Raw genomic sequence first — 21,997 nt, forward strand, 5'->3', positions numbered from 1 at the left:
GCACACTCACAGCATTTAACTTCCCCCTAAAACAGCACTCAATACTGTCGACATCACAGTGATTGAGCATGAGTCACGTTGGCTCCTTTCCCTGGCATGGTGCAATCTGTCAACTAGCCAGAAAGCTGAGGTCTTCAGTGAAAATGTACTGGGTGTCAGGAACACCTGAATCTTAATGCAGTCCCAGGCAGTGACTTACTGTGTCGTTGCTGGGTAATGTTTTTGGTTTGTTTTTTTTTAAAGTGAACTCTGATTTTTGCCATCTGACTTGAGATGTTAGGAACCAGGTGTTGGAGCTTCACGAATCCTGTTGGCTGTATTAGAAATTACACGTATTACACACTCCTGAAAATCAGTCTCTGTGAAGCTCGTGCATTGGAAAACCCAAACCAGGGGACACTTAAAAAAACCTATTTGTCTCCTGTTTGCCTTCTTATCAGTAACAAAGGTGAAGTATTTATGCACTTTAAGGGATATATGTGCTAATTTAGTGAATTTAATGAAAGTTTACACTTTCCTTCCTTTTGGAAGGAAAGCACTATACAATTTAGGTAATCTCATTTTCACTGACTGCTCTTTGTTGCAGGATATAAGAGGAGGGATGGAAGAGAAAGAGACCAGATGTACAAAGAGTGCTGACACATCTGCTCATCCACCACAGGGTCCCTTTTCCTACTCAGATGAGAAGCTTAAATAATGAAAATCATTCCTATCCTTCGCAGGTATCTCTGTCACACAGATAAAACAGGACCTTCCTTTTCAGGAGTCCATCCATAGTCCATTTGTGTCCTCGAGGAGGTTCCAGCAGCTGCTGTGATCCTGCATGCTGGCTGAAGCTCCTAGCTTCTAGTTATCTGCTGAGACAGATTGGCTCAGTCATTTGCAATCAGTCTTTTCTCCAGGCACGTGTGCTGTGGGCCATCAGTGCCAATTTTTGCAGCATATTCTGGGAACCAGGGTAGAGGGGCCAGCTACAAGCCTTCAAAAAATAAAAACTGTTAGGGGAAAAATGTGCATTCAAAATATGGGGTGGTGGCAAGTTAAATTCTGAAAATTGTTTAAATTACAGCTAATAATGAAAAAAACAACAGGAGCTCATACCCAGCTTTCTGTTATTGCCCTATGTTTTGCTTAGACTGTATGCAATTTCTTCTGAGTGACCTTACTGAGCACTCCCTACACTTCTGAATTAATCTTTATTTACTTTGCTGCAAAGCTTTGTCACCACATGACTTTCTTTTCTGTACTGAAGCACTCATCAGAAAAGCCTGCTAAGCCAAGCAGCAAGCATAGGATTTAGTGAGGCTGTATCCACTGAAAACATCACCTAGCTGGGAGAAGGGAGAAAGGCAAAGTGGCTTTATGTCCCTCCAATGCAGTACTGCTAAGGGAGTCAGTGTACCCTCTAGGATAATTTAGCCTTGGAAATGGGTCGTCTGGGGGAGCAAGGTGCTCACTTCCACCTCCTTCACCAACTGATGTGCTGGGGTACAGGGTACTGCCATGACACTTGCAGAGAGCAGAGCCCCTGTGCAGAAGGGCACACACACCTCTTAAAACTGTGAGAAGATCCATAACCTGTCCTTTGTACTTTCATTGTCATCTTCACGTTCCTGTAAGGCAAGATGGCCTTTTATTAAAGGTGCTCTGTACTCCCTTCAGAGATATTTGAGTTGTACGTCACTGTAAGCTCAGCTTGAACTCGTGTGACATTTGACAAGGATAGGTGGGAAGTTGTAGAGAGTGGAAAAAGTAATGTTTAACATCTGAAGACTAGTATGGACTAGAAAGACAGCAATTATGAACAGAGAGATGAGTGCAAGAAAAAGGAACAGGAACACAATGAGTGTTAAGTGGGCTTTAGACCTTCAGTGCTGGAGAGGCTTCTGCTGCTCTTTTCCCTTTCCATAGAAACAGCTTCTTATTCAAAGACAAATGTTTCCATTATTCCTTGTATTTGCAGTAAAGTTCAGTATCCAGGACCATATCTGTCTGCCCTCTACCTGTCTGTCCATCTAGTCTTGGGGAGGTGACTCCCAGTCCTCCAAACCTGGGCAGTTGACAGGCAGCTGCACAGCAGCACCTGTTTCAGGAGGTTCTTTGGAATATCTTCATGCCCCACAGATCGTTTCCCAAGGCCCACTAAGCCTTAAACCCACAACAAGAGAACAAACTCCATATCTATAAAGCATCAAAAAGTAAGATGAGAAGATAACCTTTTACTGGGAAGGTGAAAGTTGTGCTGGAAATGGAAAGAATTGACCTTGTTTTACATGGTGTAGGGCACTTTACAACCAACTGTCCTTATTCCACGTGTGTCCTCTTTGCACTTGTTTGAGTTTTTGAGCTACCAGAGATCATCTTGTAGGTTTGAGGGGGACAGTGTGGTCTCACCAATGTCAGTGGGGAGGCAGGGATCTGTATGCTGTAAAAGGTCTCAGAATGTTCCTCTGCATTCTTAAGGACCTGCATGTCTTCTAAAACATGGGCCTTTGTTCTTTGTTCCTGAAGAAACACTTATTCCCCTCTTTAAGCTGTTTCATTCCAAATATTTAAACATTTCTTTTTGGTAGAGTGGGGAAAGAGAGACCCAGAAAGCAGAAGAGAGATACCAAGGCAGAAGAAAAAAACCCAGACAAACCAGAAAACATTAGGAGCAATAAGGAGGTATAAAAGCAAGGCTTTCCTTTTTTTCTCTCTCTTCCCTGCCCTCCTAAATCCATCATCACTAGTCCTTTCCTCTCCCTTTCTTGAAGTTGGGTCACACAAACACTGCTATTATGGGGCTGTATTTATTTAGTGGTTATGTCTAGTGGGCCCAGTCAAGATAAGGACCCCATTCAAACCTATCATGACATGAAGGCAAAAGAAGGAACTTCAGTACTGCCAAATGTCAGGACTGTTGCTTTAGTTTGACAAATGCTAAGGAAGACTTACACAACTTTGGATGGGGTGACTGGGAGGCAGGGCAATGAAGTGGAGGGAGGATTGGGAGATATTTTGACTTTTTTTTTTTTTTTTTCCTTTCAATACACTGTTTTTACATTTCGGAAGGAAATTTCCACCAAGTAAGCTTGACCACATCCAGATTAAATCTGACAAAAAGTCAACGCTCATCCCAACCTCCATGGCTCAGGCTCTGGTTTAAGAATGGTAACTCCACCAGTCTCTCTGATCATGTCACTTTCTGGGATGATATATGATGGGGCATATATATATATATATATATCAGAGCATTCAGCTGCACAGTTCAAATTCAGATTTTGTCACTCTGGAGCTCATTACTAATTCAAATCACTCCTGGACTGCAAACTCCCTTCTGTTTTGGCTGCCAACTTCAGCTCTTCTCTAGAGCAGAGGTCCAACTGAGTCCAAAATCAAAGACTAACTCTTCTAAGATCTGTATTTTGCCACTGATGCCAGCAGAGAATTGCCTCTGTTAGGTGAAATATCAGTAAACAGTAAGGATTTTAAAGTTTGGACCCTGGTTTTGTAGTTCAGGGGGTTTCCTCAGGTGGTCCTTCTCTGATATCTGTTACCCCTACAGCTCCATCTGCAGCAGGAAGCAACTGCTAAAACTGCCACTTTGACTAGGAGATTTTGGAGCAAAATTCTTTCACTTGTCATATAGCACAATAATGTTCCAAGCTGCAGTCCTACTGCCTCATACTGTGACCTTGTTGAAGCTCCTAATGTGAAGCTGGGTCAGGTTTTGGATGGCAGTCTCCAAGGCAGAGCCAGAATGCTGCAGGAGGCACCATTTGGGAGTCAGCGGGAGGTGTGATTCCTCAAGTCAGTCTTGAACCGGTTCCACAGCATGGTGGAGTATTGCTTTCCTGGCAAGAAAGACAGGCAGCCACAATCCCAGCCATCTGAGGATATTAAAAACCTTTTCTCCAGGAACAGTCATTACCTCTAATACCCTGCTTAAGTTTAAATTTGGGTAATTACTTTCTTCTGACCTAAAAAAAGATTCTTGGGTGGTTTTTTTTCTAGGTACTATATTTTTTCCATGCTTTCTACAGTAAACAGCTCTGTAGGAATGATACACACTGTTAAACAGATGCTCTGTTGTACCCTGAAAGCTAAATGCAATTTGGAGGTGGGTCATTATCAGTCAAGAAGCTCTGGGGCTCAGCTGCTACAGGCAGGAGGTAATCATTAATAGCAGGACTGTGTAGCAGCATTGATGAAGATGCATGGCATTTTTGAGATATTTGAATAATTAGCAGTGGATCTGCATAACTCTTCTGAGAAAAACACCAGGTTGCTTTAGAAGACCAAGGTATATCCATTCAGGTACCGTGATAGCCAGCCAGAATTCTTGGTGTAACTTGTGCTGGTTTTAGTACCAGTGAGTCCTGGAGTCATTGTGGTGAAGAGCATCTTAAAGAAGCCTTGCTTTCTCCCTGCAACCTCCCATTTGATTAGGGGCCTGCTGTGGCCTGTTGTGGCCCTACACTAGGTCAGAGATCTCCCATTGTCTTCCTGTTTCTGGAATATCTGAAGACTTGTCTCATTGTGTTAATACATCTGTTTATTTGTTCTTCAGATTTCTTCTGAGATTCTTAATGTTTATTGTATGTTTTTCCTGACAGAAATTTTTTTCTATTTTTTATTTTACTGGACTTGAGATTTTAATGGATGCAGTTAGAATATCTGAGTAAATCATTATGTAAAGAGTTTTAAGAGAGGAGAGATTTGCTTCATTTTGTTTCCCTAATAATAAAAAAAACCCTAACAAAACTTTTCAAAGGCCATCTTCAACCTTGCCTAACTCTGCAGGGGAATATGATGTGGTGCATAAGAAACAACTGACTTTAATTCAAATAAAACTTAGAGCCTAATGAAAACTAAGCTATGCAGCCAAAAACCATTATAGCCTCATGAAGGACCCACTTTCTGAGCAGTCCTTGGAAGTTAGATCAGAGAGGCTGACCTATGGTGCTCTGTTTTGTTGGTGTTTATCTGATTTAACATGGATACAACAGTCTTTCTATTTTCTAATGAATCTGTTCTTGACAGAAAGTCCCTTCCAAATGGCAGAAACATAAAAGCATTGCCAAACATTTAAAATCTCCATACTGCCTCACAGTAACATAATCACAAGTTATTTAAACCTTCCCTAGTGCCTCTCATGCAGCCGGATGTGCCTGTCTCGTATTGGCCTCTTTAGCCACCAGCGCGCTTGTAACAAACATGGGTAGAGCCCTTCCCAAATTTTCGTTCATGAAGCCTGGCCATGAAAAGTGCCTCTCAAATCAACATATAAGTCTTGCTGTGGTTGGCAGCATTAAAGTCCTTTCTTTGGTATCAATATTATTGAAGACTTGAAGACCTTAGTGATGCATATGGCAGGTGTCTAAAGTTCAGGTGCTCCTCTTTTATGAGAGGAGTGTGTAAATGATGATGTGATGAAAGCAAACATGTACAAGATTATGTGACATGGGAACACCTAGAGCATGTCTACCTCGAGTGCTTGCAAAAAGGCTTTATAAATTGCCCCTTGTGGTTTGGCCACCATGAAACCCCACAGCATTGTAATGCTGGATGTTGGCATTTAATTTCCAGTGGACTCAGAACTCAAAACCAGTCTTCTATGTAGGTCAAAAAACTCCAACCTTTTTCTGTAATGCTTTGTTCTAAAAAAGACAAAGACGAAATGCTCCAGTCTTTCCAAAATAGGATTTTTAAAGCTTTTTGTTCTGAGAAATGTTTTGATTGTTTTGATCTATTTGAACACAAACACATTTTGAGAGGTATTTTTCTTTGAGTGAACATTAAGTGTTACATTCAACTTTTTCTAGTGAGTTAGCTTAGCAGATTGAGGCTGAAGAGAAAGAACCCTGTTGATTCTGTCAGCTTGTTTTGTAGAAAAAGACAATGAAACTCCTATGTATCAGCATAGAAAGAAAAAAACCACAAAAGCTAAGTGGTAATAAGAAAAAGTAGGAAGGGGCAAAAAATGAAACTTGCCTGCGAGAGCATTTGCAAAAGACAACAGCAATGAGGTAGAGAAAATGAGCACCCCTTTCCTTGGAGCTACTTGTTTCTCTGATCTTTATAAAAAAATCACTCCTTCCACTCTAAACATCAACTGTCCTGCTGCAGGTACAGCATCCTCCTGGCTCCTTGCAGGACAGTCACAAAGCAGGTGAGGAAAGTAGGGAAGGAACACAGCTCTGTCCTTAGCTCATTTCAAAAAGGAGGGAAAGAAAATGTAATGACTGCAGACTGGAATGACAGGGCGAAGCCATTTAGCTGGTGGGAAGGATGGTAGGATGAGTGGTAGGGCTCAAAGGGGAGGCAGAGAGGAGTGATGGAGATGTGATGTTTCACCTGCACATTGCCCTCAGCTGAGCCTGCCTGGCACCAGCTCAGAGGCAGGAGGCCACAAGGAGTTGTATGATGGCTGGCTGGTGTTTGGAATGCATTGCACGGGGCTTCACATTTCCACTGCAGTGACTGAACTGTTCTTCTCTCCATTTTGGGGTAGGAACGGGTTCTACCGTGATTAGCCATACCACAGGGCTGGCTTTTCTGCTTCGCTGTAAGTGCTTTCTTCTCAGGCATTTCTACTGCAGCTGAACCAGGTCTGAGATATTCAGGATCTTAACTGGTACAAGGACCCTAGGAGTGGTTTGTGGGTAGCAACAGGAAAGACTGAGGGATTGTCATGTTTGTAAAGCTTATATATTTTCTGTGGTTTCAGGATGGCCAGCCAGTAGGGAGCTCTTTGTGCCTGCTTGTACTCTTACTGTTCAGCTGATGATAGAGAAAGAGCAGAGGGGACCCAAAAGTACTATTTTATTTTGCTCTGTTGTATTTTTGTCAGTGATAGAAAATAGAGATTAAGGCCAATCCCAAGAATGTTGTTGTACTCAGTTTTTTAAGTGCAAGCTATTTACAGCTCCAACATAGCAGACATTGCTTCTGCTATTTGTCATTCAGGAATCGAGCCCAAAAGCTTTGCCTGTCTCCTATCATCTGTTTCTAACATCGTCTTCCATTATATATAGTCATGTTATCAAGCACTACCACAATACGTCCAGCTCTCAGAAACACCTTAACTGTCTTGTAACTTGTGGTTTTTGGCATGTGCCGGATGGTTTGGAGTAGATTAAGGGTCTCTCCTGGTGTGTGCTGGTGATGCATATCCCTCTTGAGTCTCTCTATCCCAGGCTTGCCCTATCCATTGGAAGACATGGTGGTCTGGCCAGCAGCTGCTCAGGTGAGGTCCTGCTCAGGGTGCAGGACAGGGATGGCACCCAGCAGCAAAGAAAAGTGTTGTTGCCACTGGCAGGCACCAACTACAGAACCAGTACAAGTGTTTTAGTCAAAATACAGTTAACCTAGATATGGATCTTGATGTCACAAGACAGTACTGAAACCAAGAGCTTAACAGGACTTTTACAAGGCAGAGATATTTATGTGCACAGTGAGAATAGTCCATGGTTAAAGGAGTCAGGAAATCCTTTTTATTGTTTTTCTCTTTTTCAAATGAGGGCCATGACCCTTTTATCTGAAAGGGCTTGAATCAACTGTGAACTGTCACTGTTAGGGGAAAATACTTCCTTTAAGGGTAAGTTATAACATAGCAGAATGCTGCAGGTTTTCTGGTACCTTCCTCTGAGGCACCTTCTGGTGGCCAAGGAGAGGAGCTGATCAGAATGGGCAGAAATTGAGTGTGTCTTCTTTTAGTTTTTAAAACCTGCTGGAGGCCTCAAATTTCACGGGGAAAGATACTGGGAGTGACGCTGTGGGAAGGGAGAACAGCAGTGAGGAAGGGCTGGGGTGGCGAGAACATGTGCATGGGTTTGCTTGTAATTAGTAGATTTAAACTTTGAAAGAAGTTAATTAATAATGAAACTTCTGATTGAATGATGCAGATTATGAAGACTGGTTTTGTCAGCAGCTGCAATTAATTATAGGCTCAGGCACGGGAAAAGGAGGGGGGTGAGGGATGTGGGAAAGGGGAGGCATCACCAAGAGAAAGATGATAAACCTGGCTGCAGGCTGTTGCTGTGGTGACAGGAGGCAGTAGCTATGGTTGAGAGCAGTGAAGGATTGAAGGAAGCAGGTACTTCTAATTACCCCATCAACCAACCCAAGCAGGCAGCAACCCCTCTTGACTTGGGGCAGGAGATGCTCAGGTTTTCTCCTTGTACTTTCTTCCTTTCTGCTGCAGGTTGGATGTGTTTTTTCAAGGTTCCCAACTGCTCCAAAAGGAAAGCAGTGAGGCAGTGGCTTTTTGTAATATCACTTTGATAGCCTGGGAATGGCCAGCAATCCAGCACCGTCCTTGGGAGGCATAGACAATACTGGCAAACTTTGAGAGCTGATATCCAAAAGGCAGGGAAGAAGAAATTGTATAGATGGCCACAGCTTTTTTAACAAGAAGATGAGGGCCTTGCACATCTGGCCCAAGTTTCAGCCTTTTTGGGAGCACTTGTTATGACTGGTCAGATCTTGTGCTTTGGGGTTTTGCTAGCTGCCCAAAGGCACTCTGCCCTGGTCTGCATGTTCTTGGGGTGAGGTGGGAGAGGGGCACGGGACCATCCTCACCATCCATACAGTGCTGCTGCCAAAGCATGTGCATAGACATGTAGATCTGCATTAAATAAAAACTCCTGACTTCAGCCCCTTTGCCTGAATTTTCTGAGTTTGGCTGCAGTCAGTAGTACTCTTTGCCTTCAGTTCTCTTGTGTCATGTTTTTTGAAGAATAAAAAAAACACTCAGGCTGTTAAAACAATTCCTCCTTTCTGCTTTTTTATGTATTAGTTTCATCCAGGGCTGTTCTAAAGCCCTGGTTTTGTCCATACATTTTTTGACTTCCTTATGACTAGGGAGAAAGACTTTTGCAACCACTGGCTCAGCCCACTCTGACACTCTTGGCCCCTTGCAGAATGTCCTTCAGCACTGCTCCCTTCACCAGCACTTCACTGGTGCTGCCTTTCCAGTAACTGCCAAAGCATCTCCTGAAAAAGGGAGAGACTGATAGAGCTGGAACTGCTCAGCCTGGTGGAGAGAGGGCTCAGGGAGATCTTATCCATGTGTATCAATACCTGATGGGAGGAGTAAAGGACAGAGACTGATCAGTTTTGCCCAGTAACAGGGCAAGAAGCAATGGGCACAGCCTGAATAGTGGGCTATCCTATTTAAACATAAGAAAACACTTTTTCTATGAGTAAATACTCAAATGCTGGAGCAGGTTGCCCAGAGAGGTTCTGGTGCTTCCATACTTGAAGATATTCAAGCCCCAACTATATGTGACCTTGACCAATCTGCTGTAGTTGATGTTACTTTGAGCAGGGGAGTTGGACAAAATAACCTCCAGAGGCCTTTCCAACCTCAGCCATTCTGTGGTTCTGTAATTCTGTGAATGATGATGCCAAATAGATTTTGAAGAGTCCAGAGGAGAATTGCAGTCTTATCTGAAAAGCCTGTGTGAGCTAATGGAAACCTCTCAAATTGTTTTCCTGGACTTTGGATCAGATCATTAAAGAAACTTGGAAGAGAGAGAAGGTGAAAAGCTGAAGTTGTGTTGTATAGACCCCTGAGGACAAATACTTTATTTTTGCCCCCCTTTTGGCACAGTCCTCTCAGAAAAGGTTTCTGGGTTTGAAGCCAGCCTACATCAAGGGTGGCCTCCGTGTGCATTGCTTTGTGCAGCACTTGGGATAAACTTTGGGAGGTATAGTGATAACACATTCTTGAAATCACCTTATGGCATAATTGGCACGGTAGAACTAGTGCCCTGCTCTTGTCTGATTTTGCAACTGAATGTAGCTCACCGAAAAACAGCTGGGGGAGAAGAGAAAGAATTAATAATCTTCTTGATCAGATTGTACAGGTTAGTCATAAATCACTGTCAGAGAACGAGCATAGAAGACTTGCTCAGAACAAACCATAGTTGTTGAATGTCTTTCAGAAGGGATCAAAGATACAGGCTACTGTTTTTAGATGCAGTACTGCAAGGACTGAAAAAGGATGTGCTCAGCAGATTGTATTTTAAGTGGATAATTTCATGGATTTCATTATTGAAAAAAGATAGAAAGTTTTCTGACAGTGGAAACTGGGCAGATATATTGCTGTGAGGTATATAAAATATCCAAGAATGATGGTTCTGCCAGAGGTTGGAGGTCTACTCTCATTAGCTCTGCATCACCACTTTACAGGGGGAACACTGGAAAAGTATCACAGAAACGCACCCACTTTCAGAGCTGAAAATCTGTAAATGAGTTCTTGGACAAGTGTCTATCAGACCTTAAGACTCCTTCAGTCTTAAGGAGGAGGAATGGTAAAGAGAGGGCAGATAGAGGGTGTGGAAAGCACACAAAAGGTCAGACAAATACACCATTTTTATCCTCTTCTCTAATATATAAATGAAGTAGCACTTGATGAAATTAAAAGGCAACAAATTAAAAATAAATAGGAGGTAACAATTTTTAATGTAAAGTATAATTAGCCAATGTAGCTCAGGGCTGCCAACTATTATCGAAGCAGATATTTTAGCAAGATTATCAACAAAGGATTCAAATGAATAAGCAAAGCATCTGCAGGGACACAACTGTAGCTGAGAAAACAATTATAAGGACTATCAATCCTCATGCTGTAGGCCATAAATAGATCACCAGCTGGGGTCAGAAACACAATTTCTCCCCATAGTTACTAAATAACTTAGGCACATCGTGGAGTTTTATCCATAGTAGGTTACTGCTGGAAGCAGAATAACCAGATGGAGCATTGGAAACTCTTTACCCCCAGGTTCTTCTTAGAGGGAGACTTCTAGCTTTGTGTTGTACCTGCTTCCCAGAAGGGTAATAATCACCAGGATTAAACAGACATCAGTCTATCCATTTTGATTTAGATCCCTAGATCTTAAAGGTCTTTGATGCATTTTGGTACAGGTCACCATGGAAAGTCTCTTCCACGTATTTGGAAAATTCAGTAAACCAATGAGGGGAGAGGCTCAGCAAACCAACTGGAGAGAAGCAAGCATCTGTTTAAGCATAGCAATAATTCGACTTGTATAAATGCCTTAGGTCTTCTGTGCTACCTCTACTTTCCCTTTTTTAAAAGAATTTTGGCTTAATCAAGGAGTGGAGTAGGGATGAACTGAGGGGGGGAAAATGTAAGAATGTAATGAATCAGCCTTCCAGTACTTCTTTCCCTTAATCTTCCCATTTTGCTACCCCAAGCCTAGAGCAAGCTTGTCTCAGTCATGATGCTTTTGCAGTTTTCCTTGACTCTTTTCCACCTGGTTCGAGTGTGTCAGCATGATGGTGATTTTGCTAAACTGCGTTACCCTGGGAATGTACCAGCCATGTGAGGATATGGACTGCCTTTCTGACAGGTGTAAAATCTTGCAGGTAAGCGGTCTTCCTTCTTGTTGTGATGGTGCTTCTGTCCAAGTCACAAATTTTCACGCATGCTTTCCTTCAGCGTGTGGGCAATACCTTCCCAGAGAGGCTGGCAGTAAGATTGCCAAGATTGTCCCTGGTAGTAAGCTATCCTGTTGTAAAGTGACAAAAGCTTGCTTTGAGGAGAGGAATGGGGCGAGAAAGAGAATGAATGAAGTCTACCTGTGACCATGCAATACAGAACAGCTGCTAATCCTCCGGATCCTGCACGTAAGCAGGAGTTTCCTGATGTAGGCAGTTACAAGATATATAGCTCAGAGTTCAGCCAGCAAGAGGCAGGCAGGAGAGAACAGCAGCCCCCATTGCATTCACTGCTCTGTTGAGGAGCCAAGAGTATTACTGATTCAACAAGTACTGTGGCATTTAGGATGCTCAAAGGAAGAGGAAATAAGAGGAATGCTTAGAAGGTCCATGAGTACATCCAGCTAGCTGTGCTTGCTGCTTCCCTAAAGAGAAGGTGACAGCAAAGGGTGTCATTCGTAGTATTGTTGTGGCTAAGACCTTCAGATATCTGAAGCTTTTATCTGTGATTAGTATGTGCTGTTCAAACTTTGCATGAAGCTGCACTATGTCCTCAGCTCAGCTATTTGCAGCAGGGTGATGAGGAGCCCATCCTGGGGGACCTCAGAAGAACAGTGTTTTCCTGGCTCGATTTGGACCTGTTGGTGCTGAACCAACACCTCCTTTCAAGTCTGTTTAAGGAATCTCTGAGTCTGCATCAATTATTTCACCTATAGGGGAAAAAGAAGCCACAGAAACCTTCTGCAAACTTGAGCAGCAGGAAGCTGTGATGCCAGGGCTGCATGGTAGAAGCTTTTCCAGCCCTTCTAACTCATTTTCAGAAGTACTTAAATTTGTATTTATGTGCATTCTGGGTTTTAAAGTTCAAGGTTGGGAACGCTTCTCAGATGTGCTCTTGGGTTTCTGTTTGGCAGGTATTTGATGATTTCATCTTCATCTTCTTTGCCATGGAAATGGTCTTAAAGATGGTTGCCCTGGGGATCTTCGGCAAGAAGTGTTACCTTGGAGATACCTGGAACCGCCTGGATTTCTTCATTGTCATGGCTGGGTAGGTTGATAGTTTCTGGGGTTATTTGTTCTGTGTTTACTAGATTCTTGCATAGAACAGAAATGATGTAACTGAAGGGAAGTTTCTACTCTGGTGCTACTCCAGTACATCTGCCGAACTGAAATCAGGCATGCTGGGGTTAGCAGTCTATGGAAGAAAGAGTAGACAAGGTAGCTTAGCTCCCCAGCTGATGTGAAGCCATCTGTCTAGCACAACTTCAGCAGAGGGTGTTAATTTGTACCAGCTGAAGAGCTAACCCAGAAACTTTTCTGGTTTTTTTTTTTTTGTTTTTAAATTGTCTGAGTAGAAGAGGTGTAACCTTTACCAGAACCAAACTGAAGCTAATGTTTCTGTTTCCAGCAGCAGTGTTTCAAAGGTAGGAATGTAATTTTTGTTACTATGGGCTTTTTGCCTTTGTACTGCACCAGGGTTATCCACACTACTATCAGGACAAGCTGACATTAGAGTGCTTTTCACAAGAAAGTTGCTATGGTGAAGCTCTGATTTGCCCCTCTGCACATATGAAGTGGAAAGTCTATCAGGATTTGCCTTCTGAATCACAGTAAAATGTCCATTTCTGATACCAGTGGGATGTGCTTTTTTGGAATTATAATTTTCAATTAGAATGTCTTGTTATATAATAACAATAAAAAAAAAGGTCAGAAATAAATATGTAATATTGCTGTTCTCACTGTAAAAAAGCAAATATCTTTTAGAGAGAAACCCTCACTTTTCTCTTCCTCCCAGTGAGGAATTACTAGCATCCACCTTTGTCTGGAAGTGCAAGTATTGCTGACTGAGCTAGCAGTGATTTCGAGCTCACTTTGCAGAGTTTTCCCCTGTGGTGTGGAGCAGCACTGTCTTTATATTTGCTTTTGACACAGTTCTTCTACAGCAAAGCTTGAAAGTCATTCTCTCTAGAGGGGCTTATAATTGTTTGCTTCTGGGAGGAGTAGAGAGTTTCAAACTCAGTGCAGTTGTAAAAGTTTGAAGGCTGATTCTTGGCCAGGTAGTGCATGAAAGGAGGACAGGTAGATGAAAGCTGTAGTCTTTTCTGAATTAACACAATATGTGTGAGATAGGAAGACCTTTCTTGTGGCTGAGCCTGCTGTGATTAGCGTCTGATTTTAAATGGCCTGACACGAGGACTGTGAGCTAAAGTTAAAGCTCATGGCAATGAGAAAAGCCAGATCATTGTATGTTCTAGTCTGAACTCCTGGTGGCAAAATTGCTGGAAACTGGATGCAGTGAAAGCAAGATCCTAGCAGAGCAGCCTTTGAGGAAGAAAGGGAAGAACTGGTATGCTTGAAAAGGGGACATTGGAGCCCATGGTGCTCCTCTGTGTGGGTGATATGCTGCGGTGTGTTGGGAGAAAGACTCTGCTCTAGGTGGGCACAGGAGCACCAGCATATGAAGTAAAAGGCTTGGGAACTCAAGGTCTTGCTCTGCCTGGTGTCTCTGCAAGCATGGTATGTGAGTGATGCTATCTGAAGAGATGATGAAATCAGTGGGGCAATGTTAAATGAAAGAGGGTGAGCTCAAGTACTTCATGCAGAAAATAAGTGAAATCCACACTATATAGACAAGAAGGGAGAATACTTGATTTACATATTTCCTTCAGTTGTCACTGCTGGCAGAATTTTGAGGAGAGAGAGGTTCTTTTGTGCATCTGATAGCAGTACTAGAAAAAAAAGCTCATATCTGAACTCCTTTCAATGCTAAAGAGACTTAGTATCAACTCCTTAGATATAAAATAATCAGTGTGGAGGACTTTTCATTTCAGGTCCAAAACGGAAAGAAATTTGTTTCCTGATATCTATACAATTGTCCTCATGAGGTGTCAGGCTGAAATGATAGTAATCTCATTAGAATATCTGATCTCAAAAGACTTCTGCTAAAGAAAGATTTTTCCATTTAGTTATATAGAACTAATGACTATATAATGTATTTTGAGTTAAAAAAGCTTGTGGTTATTAATTCATTATTCTTTGAAATTCATTAAAATTGTCTGCACTGTTTAAATCAAATCCAAGGCTTAAACTTGCCCTTATGTACTCTAGGCTTTTATTTAACTTGAAATGTAAGCCCCAAGCTTTATCCTTATTGATTCCGCACCTGGATCATGGCTTCAACTTACTCTGGTCCAGATGCTGCCTTAGCGTTCTGACTCAGAGAGGACAGCCTGCATTAGGTCTTATACGTTTTCTCCATGCCCATGAGCTAGATCTTGATCAGAGGCTAATCAGTTTTCTCTAAGAGCTTTATCCTTTTCGTGGTCCTAGATTCTCATTTTCTGCAAGGGAGGTGATAAACTTCACTCTTAAGAAAATGTCCGTGGTGTTGGGAAGTAATGCCCGGCCTAGAGTACACACAGCTTCTCTCAGTTTCAAGAACAAGGACTGTACTTGCCAAGCCATTCTTCTCGATTCTCCCTTTCCAAATGAACACCAAGGCAGCAAAGGCTGGAAGAATAAGCTGTAGCATGGAAAAGTGAAGTGCAGGCAAGGGACCATTCTGCTGGCCATTCCTGGGCAGCTGAGATATCTCCCTCTGGCTCGCTGCACGACAGCAGGTTTTATCAAAGAGCATAACAACAATTTGCTGCTATTGCCCAAGACGGTGTTTTGGTTACATAAGCAATGTATTCAGGCAATAATTTGTAGTTTTTTCCTCACTTCCTTGTAAAGCCAAAAGCTATAGTTGTAGTTAGCTGAATTCCCTCATGTGCCCCTGCCCTGCTTGCCCCTGCTCCCCACGCAACCCAGAAGCTCAAGGAGGAAGACTCCATTGTCGCTAAAACTGTTCAGTTTCCATGGCAATAGGAGATGACATCACCAGAACTTTCTCCACTCTCAAACACTCCTTCCCCCAACCGCCTTCAACACGTTTTTTAACTAAGGGTTAGAAAAAACCCAAAACAACAGTTGTAAGTCAACACTCTACCTCATTGTTCCTCTCAGAACTCCTAAAACCATGCAAGGCAATTTGGTTTGAAGAATGCCAATGCCCTTGTGTGCACAAACAACCAGGGCTGCAGATTCAGCTTGTCAATACTCCAGTTCCAACTGCTTGTTGGTGACAGGAGGTTGCAAGTTCCCAGGCATTTCAAGAAGACTGTGCTCATCACCAGCTGTCCTGGTGGGAGTCCCTCTTCCCCTGCGTTTGTGATTAGGTCTTGTCTGTCATCATTTGTTTCCCACAGTGATGGGTGCATTTGAAGAGCTTGATCTCAGGCAACTTCAGAGGGCAGCTTCCTAAAGTTGAGAGTCTGCTACGTGTTGAAAGTTGAGATAATGTGAACACTAATCACATTGGAAATGTCAGCCAGAGTCTATATGTGTGTGAATTTAAGGGAAGAGTCACTTATTTTTGGACCCATACTCATCAACTTTTTAAACCAGGCAGTTCTCCAGCAATAAAAGAGTGAGCAATTTCTCCTACTCACCCTTCTGTGAGACAGTTGTGTTCAGGTGTGATTGGAAATGATGCTACTGTTCCTCTAGGAAGGGAGACATCATCCCTTTATGTCACTGGCCTGAGTGTCCCCCTGACCTTGAGGGCATGAGTTCCACAGAGGGAGTGGTTGTTCTGCCTCTCATGAGCCAAGTGCTGTAATTAACCATCTATGGTGGGAATTTTGCCTGTCTTTACCCTCTTCTGTGGCATTCCTGGAACATGTCCTGGTATACAATTTACTTGTGTAAATAGGTAGGTAGGTACATAGGTAGTTTAAGGGGGAGAGGACTTCACTACACTGCTAGAGGGTATGACTATGATTACGAGTGTGTCCCCAAAATAGGCCCAAAATCTTTCCTTAACTACTTGTTGCTTAGAGTCCAATGGCTAAGGAGAGGCTGGTCTACCTTTCAGAGAATGCCCTGTCTTTACCTCTCTCCATTATCGCTGTGGAGTTTGCCATGTAGATTTCATGCTGCGGTCAAATCCCAACCTGACCTTGCCTCTGATGAGAGGAATGGTATGTTGGATATCCTGGCATTTTGAGATATTTTTTTCAGTGTTCTTAAGCAGCTTTTAAAACAAGACACAGAACAAGACACAGTACTCTGTGTAACTGCTCCACTGCCTTTGGCGGTAATATCGTCTCTCTATTCCAGCCTGAAATTTCCTGGTTCCTACAGCCAAGTATTGCGGTATCCCATCCAGTCATTTATGGCATCTCCCTATCAATTAATTCAACTGCTTTCTTCATTGGCTCAAGCTTTATTCGTTGGGTTTTTTTTCCTGTCTCCTCTTCTGAAGAGAGAAAAAAACCTTCCAATTAGTAGGAACAGGAAACTTTGTCCCCAGATATATGTTGGTTTCATTTTTTTGCACTGGAATACTGGAATGCGTATTATTTGCATTTCCAAAGCAGTTCATGCTTTTCTATCACCGACTTGTCCTCTTCATTTCTTTTCTCCCAAAAATATACTTCAACTGCAAAATCCATCAGTGACTTTTTTTAGTTTTCTGTCAGGTTGTGATAAATAAATAAAGAACAGAGTGGCAAGAATTGTGCATTACAGAAGTACATCTGCGCACAAATGAGTTCCCATTTAGTGTTGCATGTGGGGTTCATTACTTAGCCAGGTTTTTGTCTCCAGCTAATGTATGTCATGATGATTTCACATCATTCTGGCCATATCAACATAATTACTCGTGTGAACTAGACTTGTAATCTCGTAAAAAAAAAGATAACATATTAGTTTGATGCCTATTTTTCCTAAAACTTGTGTTGATTATGGTTAATTTTATTATCTACTTTTAATCCATAATCTATCAAAGCAACATTTTGGTGATTTTATTACTGTATTGTGATGAGCATCAGTCCAGTCAGCCTATTGAGATCACTGTGTACTGGTGCAACATTAGAATTCCTTCAACCCTTGGATGCTTTCCCAGTTTTCTGAGTCTAATCAAAAATCATCAGTACTGGTCCAGATCTTTTCTGGCCTTTTTTAAAAAAACTTTCGCAAACAAATTCTCCAGGCTTGCTTATCTTACAATGTCTCTATTTAGGTACAGCCTAAAATATTTGTTCACAGCTGGAGCTGAAATTAGCTCATTATGATCTATGGTGTACATATTTCATCTGACCTTCCCCACAGAACTTTTTTTTAATTGACATTTTCTGCTTTTTTGCACTGTTCATGACAATTCTGTTTTCTTGTTCCAGGGATTAACTTGTACAGTTTTATGTGCTCATTCAGTTCTATTACAATTTTTCTACAATTTCTATCTCCTAATTTATATTCATTGGTATTAACTTCCCTTCTCCTGCTATTACGTTGCTGCTTTTGTTTTCCCTTATGTTGTACTGTCTTTTTAGCCTGTTCACCTTTCTTGTCTCTGTTGAAGCTTCTTGGATACCTGATAAATATTCCTAAACACTGCTTGACTGTCATGCACATGTCATGAATTGAAGTCTGTCCAGTTTGATGCCTGGACGTATTTAAAAGATGTGTAGATGTGACTGGCTTGTGATGTAATGGTGGACTTGGCAGCGTTGGATTAACGGTTGGACTCAACGATCTTAAAGTTTTTAACCAACCTAAATGATTCCATGTTTCTAGGGCTGTTTCTGTGTTGTTTCAATTTCATGAATATGATGTCTAATCCACAGAATATATCTAGTATTTTGATGATCTTACTTGATTTGTACATAACATATGTAATCAAGTGTTTAAGTTCTTTAATAATTTGTTTGTTAAAACGAAAGCACTTAAAAGACAATCTCTATATCTTCCATCCTTGAATGCAGTTGTCTGTGAGTTGTAAGGCTGGGAACTCGCAATGAGATTTAGACACCCCCAGTGCATTGCCCAAATTCAGCTCTTAGAGATAGATGAAGAGAATGCTTTTCTTCTATGATTTATAGACCAATATCAAGAGAAGCTAGTCAGTCTGTTTTTCAGTGTGATCTGGACATACCTAATTGCATTCAGAGGATCATAGGTAATCAGGGTTGGAAAGGACCTTGTGGAGTCATGAGTCCAATCTTCTTGTTTAAAGGAGGGTCAACAGCAAACTCAAGTTGTTGCTCAGAGTTGTCCAGTCAAGTCTTGAAAACCACCACAGATGGAGATTGCCCCATCTTTCTCACCCCAACCCCACTGTTGATGTATCTTGTAAGTAGTCTGAACCTCCTTTCCCTCTTTGGATTTATGTCTGTTGTGTCTTGTTCTCCTGCCATGTAACACTGTGAAGATTCTGGCTTAATCTCCTTAGTGACTGTCTAACAGGTATCAAGGAACTGCTGTTAAGTCCCATCAAAATCATCTCCTCTCCAAGTTGAACAAACCCCCATCCTTCAACGTCTCCTTACCAACCAAATGGTCCAACGCTTGAGCACCTCGGTGACTCTCCACTGAACTTGCTCCAGTTTATCAACACCTTTCTTTGTTGGAGGGCCAAAAGTGAGCGCGCTATTCTAGATGTGGTCTACCAAGTGCAAAGTAAAGGGGATAATCCCTCCCTCATCTATCAGCTGCACTCCAGTTGGTGCAGCTTGGTATATCATCAGCCCCCCTTGCACGGACTGTGTGTCACCTGCTGTCCCCCAGATCTAACAGGTCCTTTTCAGCAGCACCACTATCCAACAGTCCTTGGCCAGCGGGTCAGTCCAGCACAGATGCAGGACCTTTCATTCATCTGTTGAATTTTATGAGGCTCTGTTTCTCAGCCAGGAGTAATTCTGTACTTTATATGGCAGAAAATTAATCCATAAGTACTCATTTCCAAATTGTCACTGATTCTGTACTAGAAAATGCCATTTTTGACAGAGTATGTTACTCCCCCACCCTTTCTGTCCACTTGAGCCTCCCTAGCTAGGTTAAAATCCTTGATTTTAATATTCCTTTCATGTAGATTTTCCCAGCAGGCTATCCTAATGTCATTTAGGCTGTTTATGTTCATAAAATGGGCAGTTCTTATTCTCTTTATTACTCGGGCCCCTGGCACTGGTGTATAGATCATACTATTTTTCTCCTCTTTACATCTTTTAGTGCCTTGATTAGTTTTGTTCTTGATATGAAGGTTCTGTAGAACCAACTTTTTTTCCTAATTTCATCACTTTCCCTTTTGTTCTTTCATTTAACAATCTCCTGACTGGTGTCTCTCTCTCAGTTCTCCAAAACCTAATCATTCTTCTAATGAAATGCTGGTTAATATTTCTGCACAGGATTAGCCCAGTGCTTTGCAAGTCTCATGCCCTATGTGACTGGTCAAGCCATCAGTTTATCACCAGATTTCTCCATCACCTTTTTTGCCTGTTGTCCAGAATGTGCCACTAAGGAGCTCAGTTGAATATTTCTCGTCCATCTTCTTCAGAAATGGACATATATCTAAGTCTATAATGTGTAGCATATCTGCCATGATAAGAAAAACAATTAGTTTCAAAACACATCATCATGATTAAATGCCGTCCTTCCGGTCTGGAAAACCTTCCTAAATTTGCTTTTTAAATTTCGCATCACTTACAATATGGCAGCACAGCTCTCCTGATACCTTCATTTCTTTTCCAAAGCATCCTTTCTGAGTAGTTACGCAGCGTTCAGAGAGGATTTTCTGGCATCTTTATACAGCTGAAGATCTCAGGCAAACCTGATAGTCCCTTAGACTGAGCAGAACATTTCTTCTCACTCCCTCTACCTTTTGGTTTGTTGCTTCTTCAGGAGTGCTTTATGCAGCTTCCACACTGGGAGCCTGGAAAGTATTGATATTAACTGAGGTATTATTTTTATTTTCTTTTTCTGATAGTTATCTACTGTCCTTGATTTCTGCTTCCCATAATTCCTTAGGTAATGCATCCTTTCCATAAACTTGCAGTGATGATGCTCCCCAAATTCACCCATCCAAGCTCTTTTCAAATCTGTGCAGCATCACTGTGTGTACCTCTGAACACCAACTGTGTCCTTACATGGAAAGCGCTTATGGCTCCAAGTTCATCCTCCACATTTCAGTCCAGGAAAGGGAGATCTCTGAATGATGTGAGGTACCAGCCTCCAAGCCTTCAATGTCCACCTGTTCTCAGGAAACAAAATTGTCTCTGTGTGGTGCCCTTCCATGCTGGGAAGATGCCGCTTAGCCTGAAACACACTGATTGGCCTTAATCTCACAAGATAGGGAAGTGTGTTGCTAATCTTCTGCTTTTTCTCTGCTTTTAATTAACTATGGTTCTTCAGGGACCTGACCAGAATTTGCATAGTTATGACTTCAAAATCTCAGATCATTAAATACTTATTAGCAGCAGTGTAAACAGCAGAATGCACAGAAAATCTTAGTTAGCTAACACTCTTCGCCAAATAAAAGTTTCTATAAAATTATGGCAAGTTAAAGAAAACTATAATAAATATAGCAATTAGGTGTTTCAAGTAGTGATCAGATAAAGATGGAAATCAGCAAGCAGCAGGCTAAAGAGCATCTTAACCAAGGGTAGAAATATCAGTAGAACAGCCCTTCCCTCCAACATGCACTCTTTTTTCCATCCTTAATGATACTAATTATTTCATTTGCTTTCTCCTAGTAAAACTATTGCTAAATGTGCAACATATTGAAATGAAAGCAGTCATCAAAATGAAATGAATCATACCAGAAAAGAAGGAGGCAGTGGTACCCTCTCTGTGTAATGTGTAGTTCTCAATTATTGCCTCTGATTTTTTTTGCCTTCCTAAAAGCTAATTCCCTACTCTGTGAATGTTAGGTTTATTTAAAAAAAAACAAAACACACATAAAAAACCCCCAAAAGCCTGAATCCCAGAAGAACAAAGCAAAACCAGCAGGCTCGCAGGACCAAATGCAGACACTCTTTTTTTTCCTTTTTTTTTCTTTTTTTTCCCTTCTCTAAGCAGTGAAATACAGAGCTCAGAGCCTGTGTTCTGACTCTTGATTTTTAAAAGTGAGGCCCCATCATTCGTATTCAGTCATCTGAGCTCAGCGACTCCTTCTGGCTTTCTTATCACAGTGTGAAAACCTGCTTATGTCTTTTTGTATCATGTCTCTGAAACTATTAAGAAACTCTGACATTTTCTCCTAGTACACAGTTTGGAGAGAAATCTGAGTGTTCCAGGGTGTGAAATAATCACATTCCAGGCAGCAAGGGACCAGGCTCACAGGCTCTGGAAGCTTTCAGCAGCTTTTGCTTGCACAGCAATAAATAAAAAAAAAAAAAAAAGTAAAAAAAAATATATTTTGTACTGGAGGGGGGGACAGTTGCAGGTTATTTTTTTTAAGAATACAGAGCATCACAGCTCTGGAGCTGACTGTGTAATTAGCAATTGATCTAACATTCCCTGAGGAAATGTCTTTTTACTAACAGAATTATACTCTCTTTATTATTATTATTTTTTATAAAGGGGAAAAAAGGGTATAATTTTTGCAGTCCTTGTTTTACTAGCAAGGGATTTTTTTTTTCTTCACTTATCTTTCAGCTTTTATGTCAGCAGAGAGTTGTCATTTTGCAGCGTAATGAGCTCTAAATTTAAAAGAGATAAGCAGGACTACTTA

General features: G+C 41.6%; 1 protein-coding gene across 5 annotated transcripts in view; it reads left to right on the forward strand.

Annotated features, from left to right (window-relative positions):
- The first annotated feature begins 11,266 nt into the window (after positions 1-11,266).
- Positions 11,267-21,997, forward strand: part of CACNA1I (calcium voltage-gated channel subunit alpha1 I) — a 92,551-nt gene continuing 81,820 nt past the window's right edge. For all 5 annotated transcript variants that reach the window (XM_027661602.1, XM_027661636.1, XM_027661620.1 and 2 more), the window contains exons 1-2: positions 11,267-11,373; positions 12,360-12,493. In XM_027661602.1, the coding sequence (XP_027517403.1) occupies positions 11,281-11,373; positions 12,360-12,493 (227 nt within the window). In that variant the 5' untranslated portion in view covers positions 11,267-11,280. The remainder of the gene's footprint in view (positions 11,374-12,359; positions 12,494-21,997) is intronic.

Source organism: Corapipo altera, unplaced genomic scaffold (genome assembly GCF_003945725.1).
Source record: "Corapipo altera isolate COAL_440 unplaced genomic scaffold, ASM394572v1 1, whole genome shotgun sequence".
In the NCBI taxonomy this organism is placed as follows: domain Eukaryota; kingdom Metazoa; phylum Chordata; class Aves; order Passeriformes; family Pipridae; genus Corapipo; species Corapipo altera.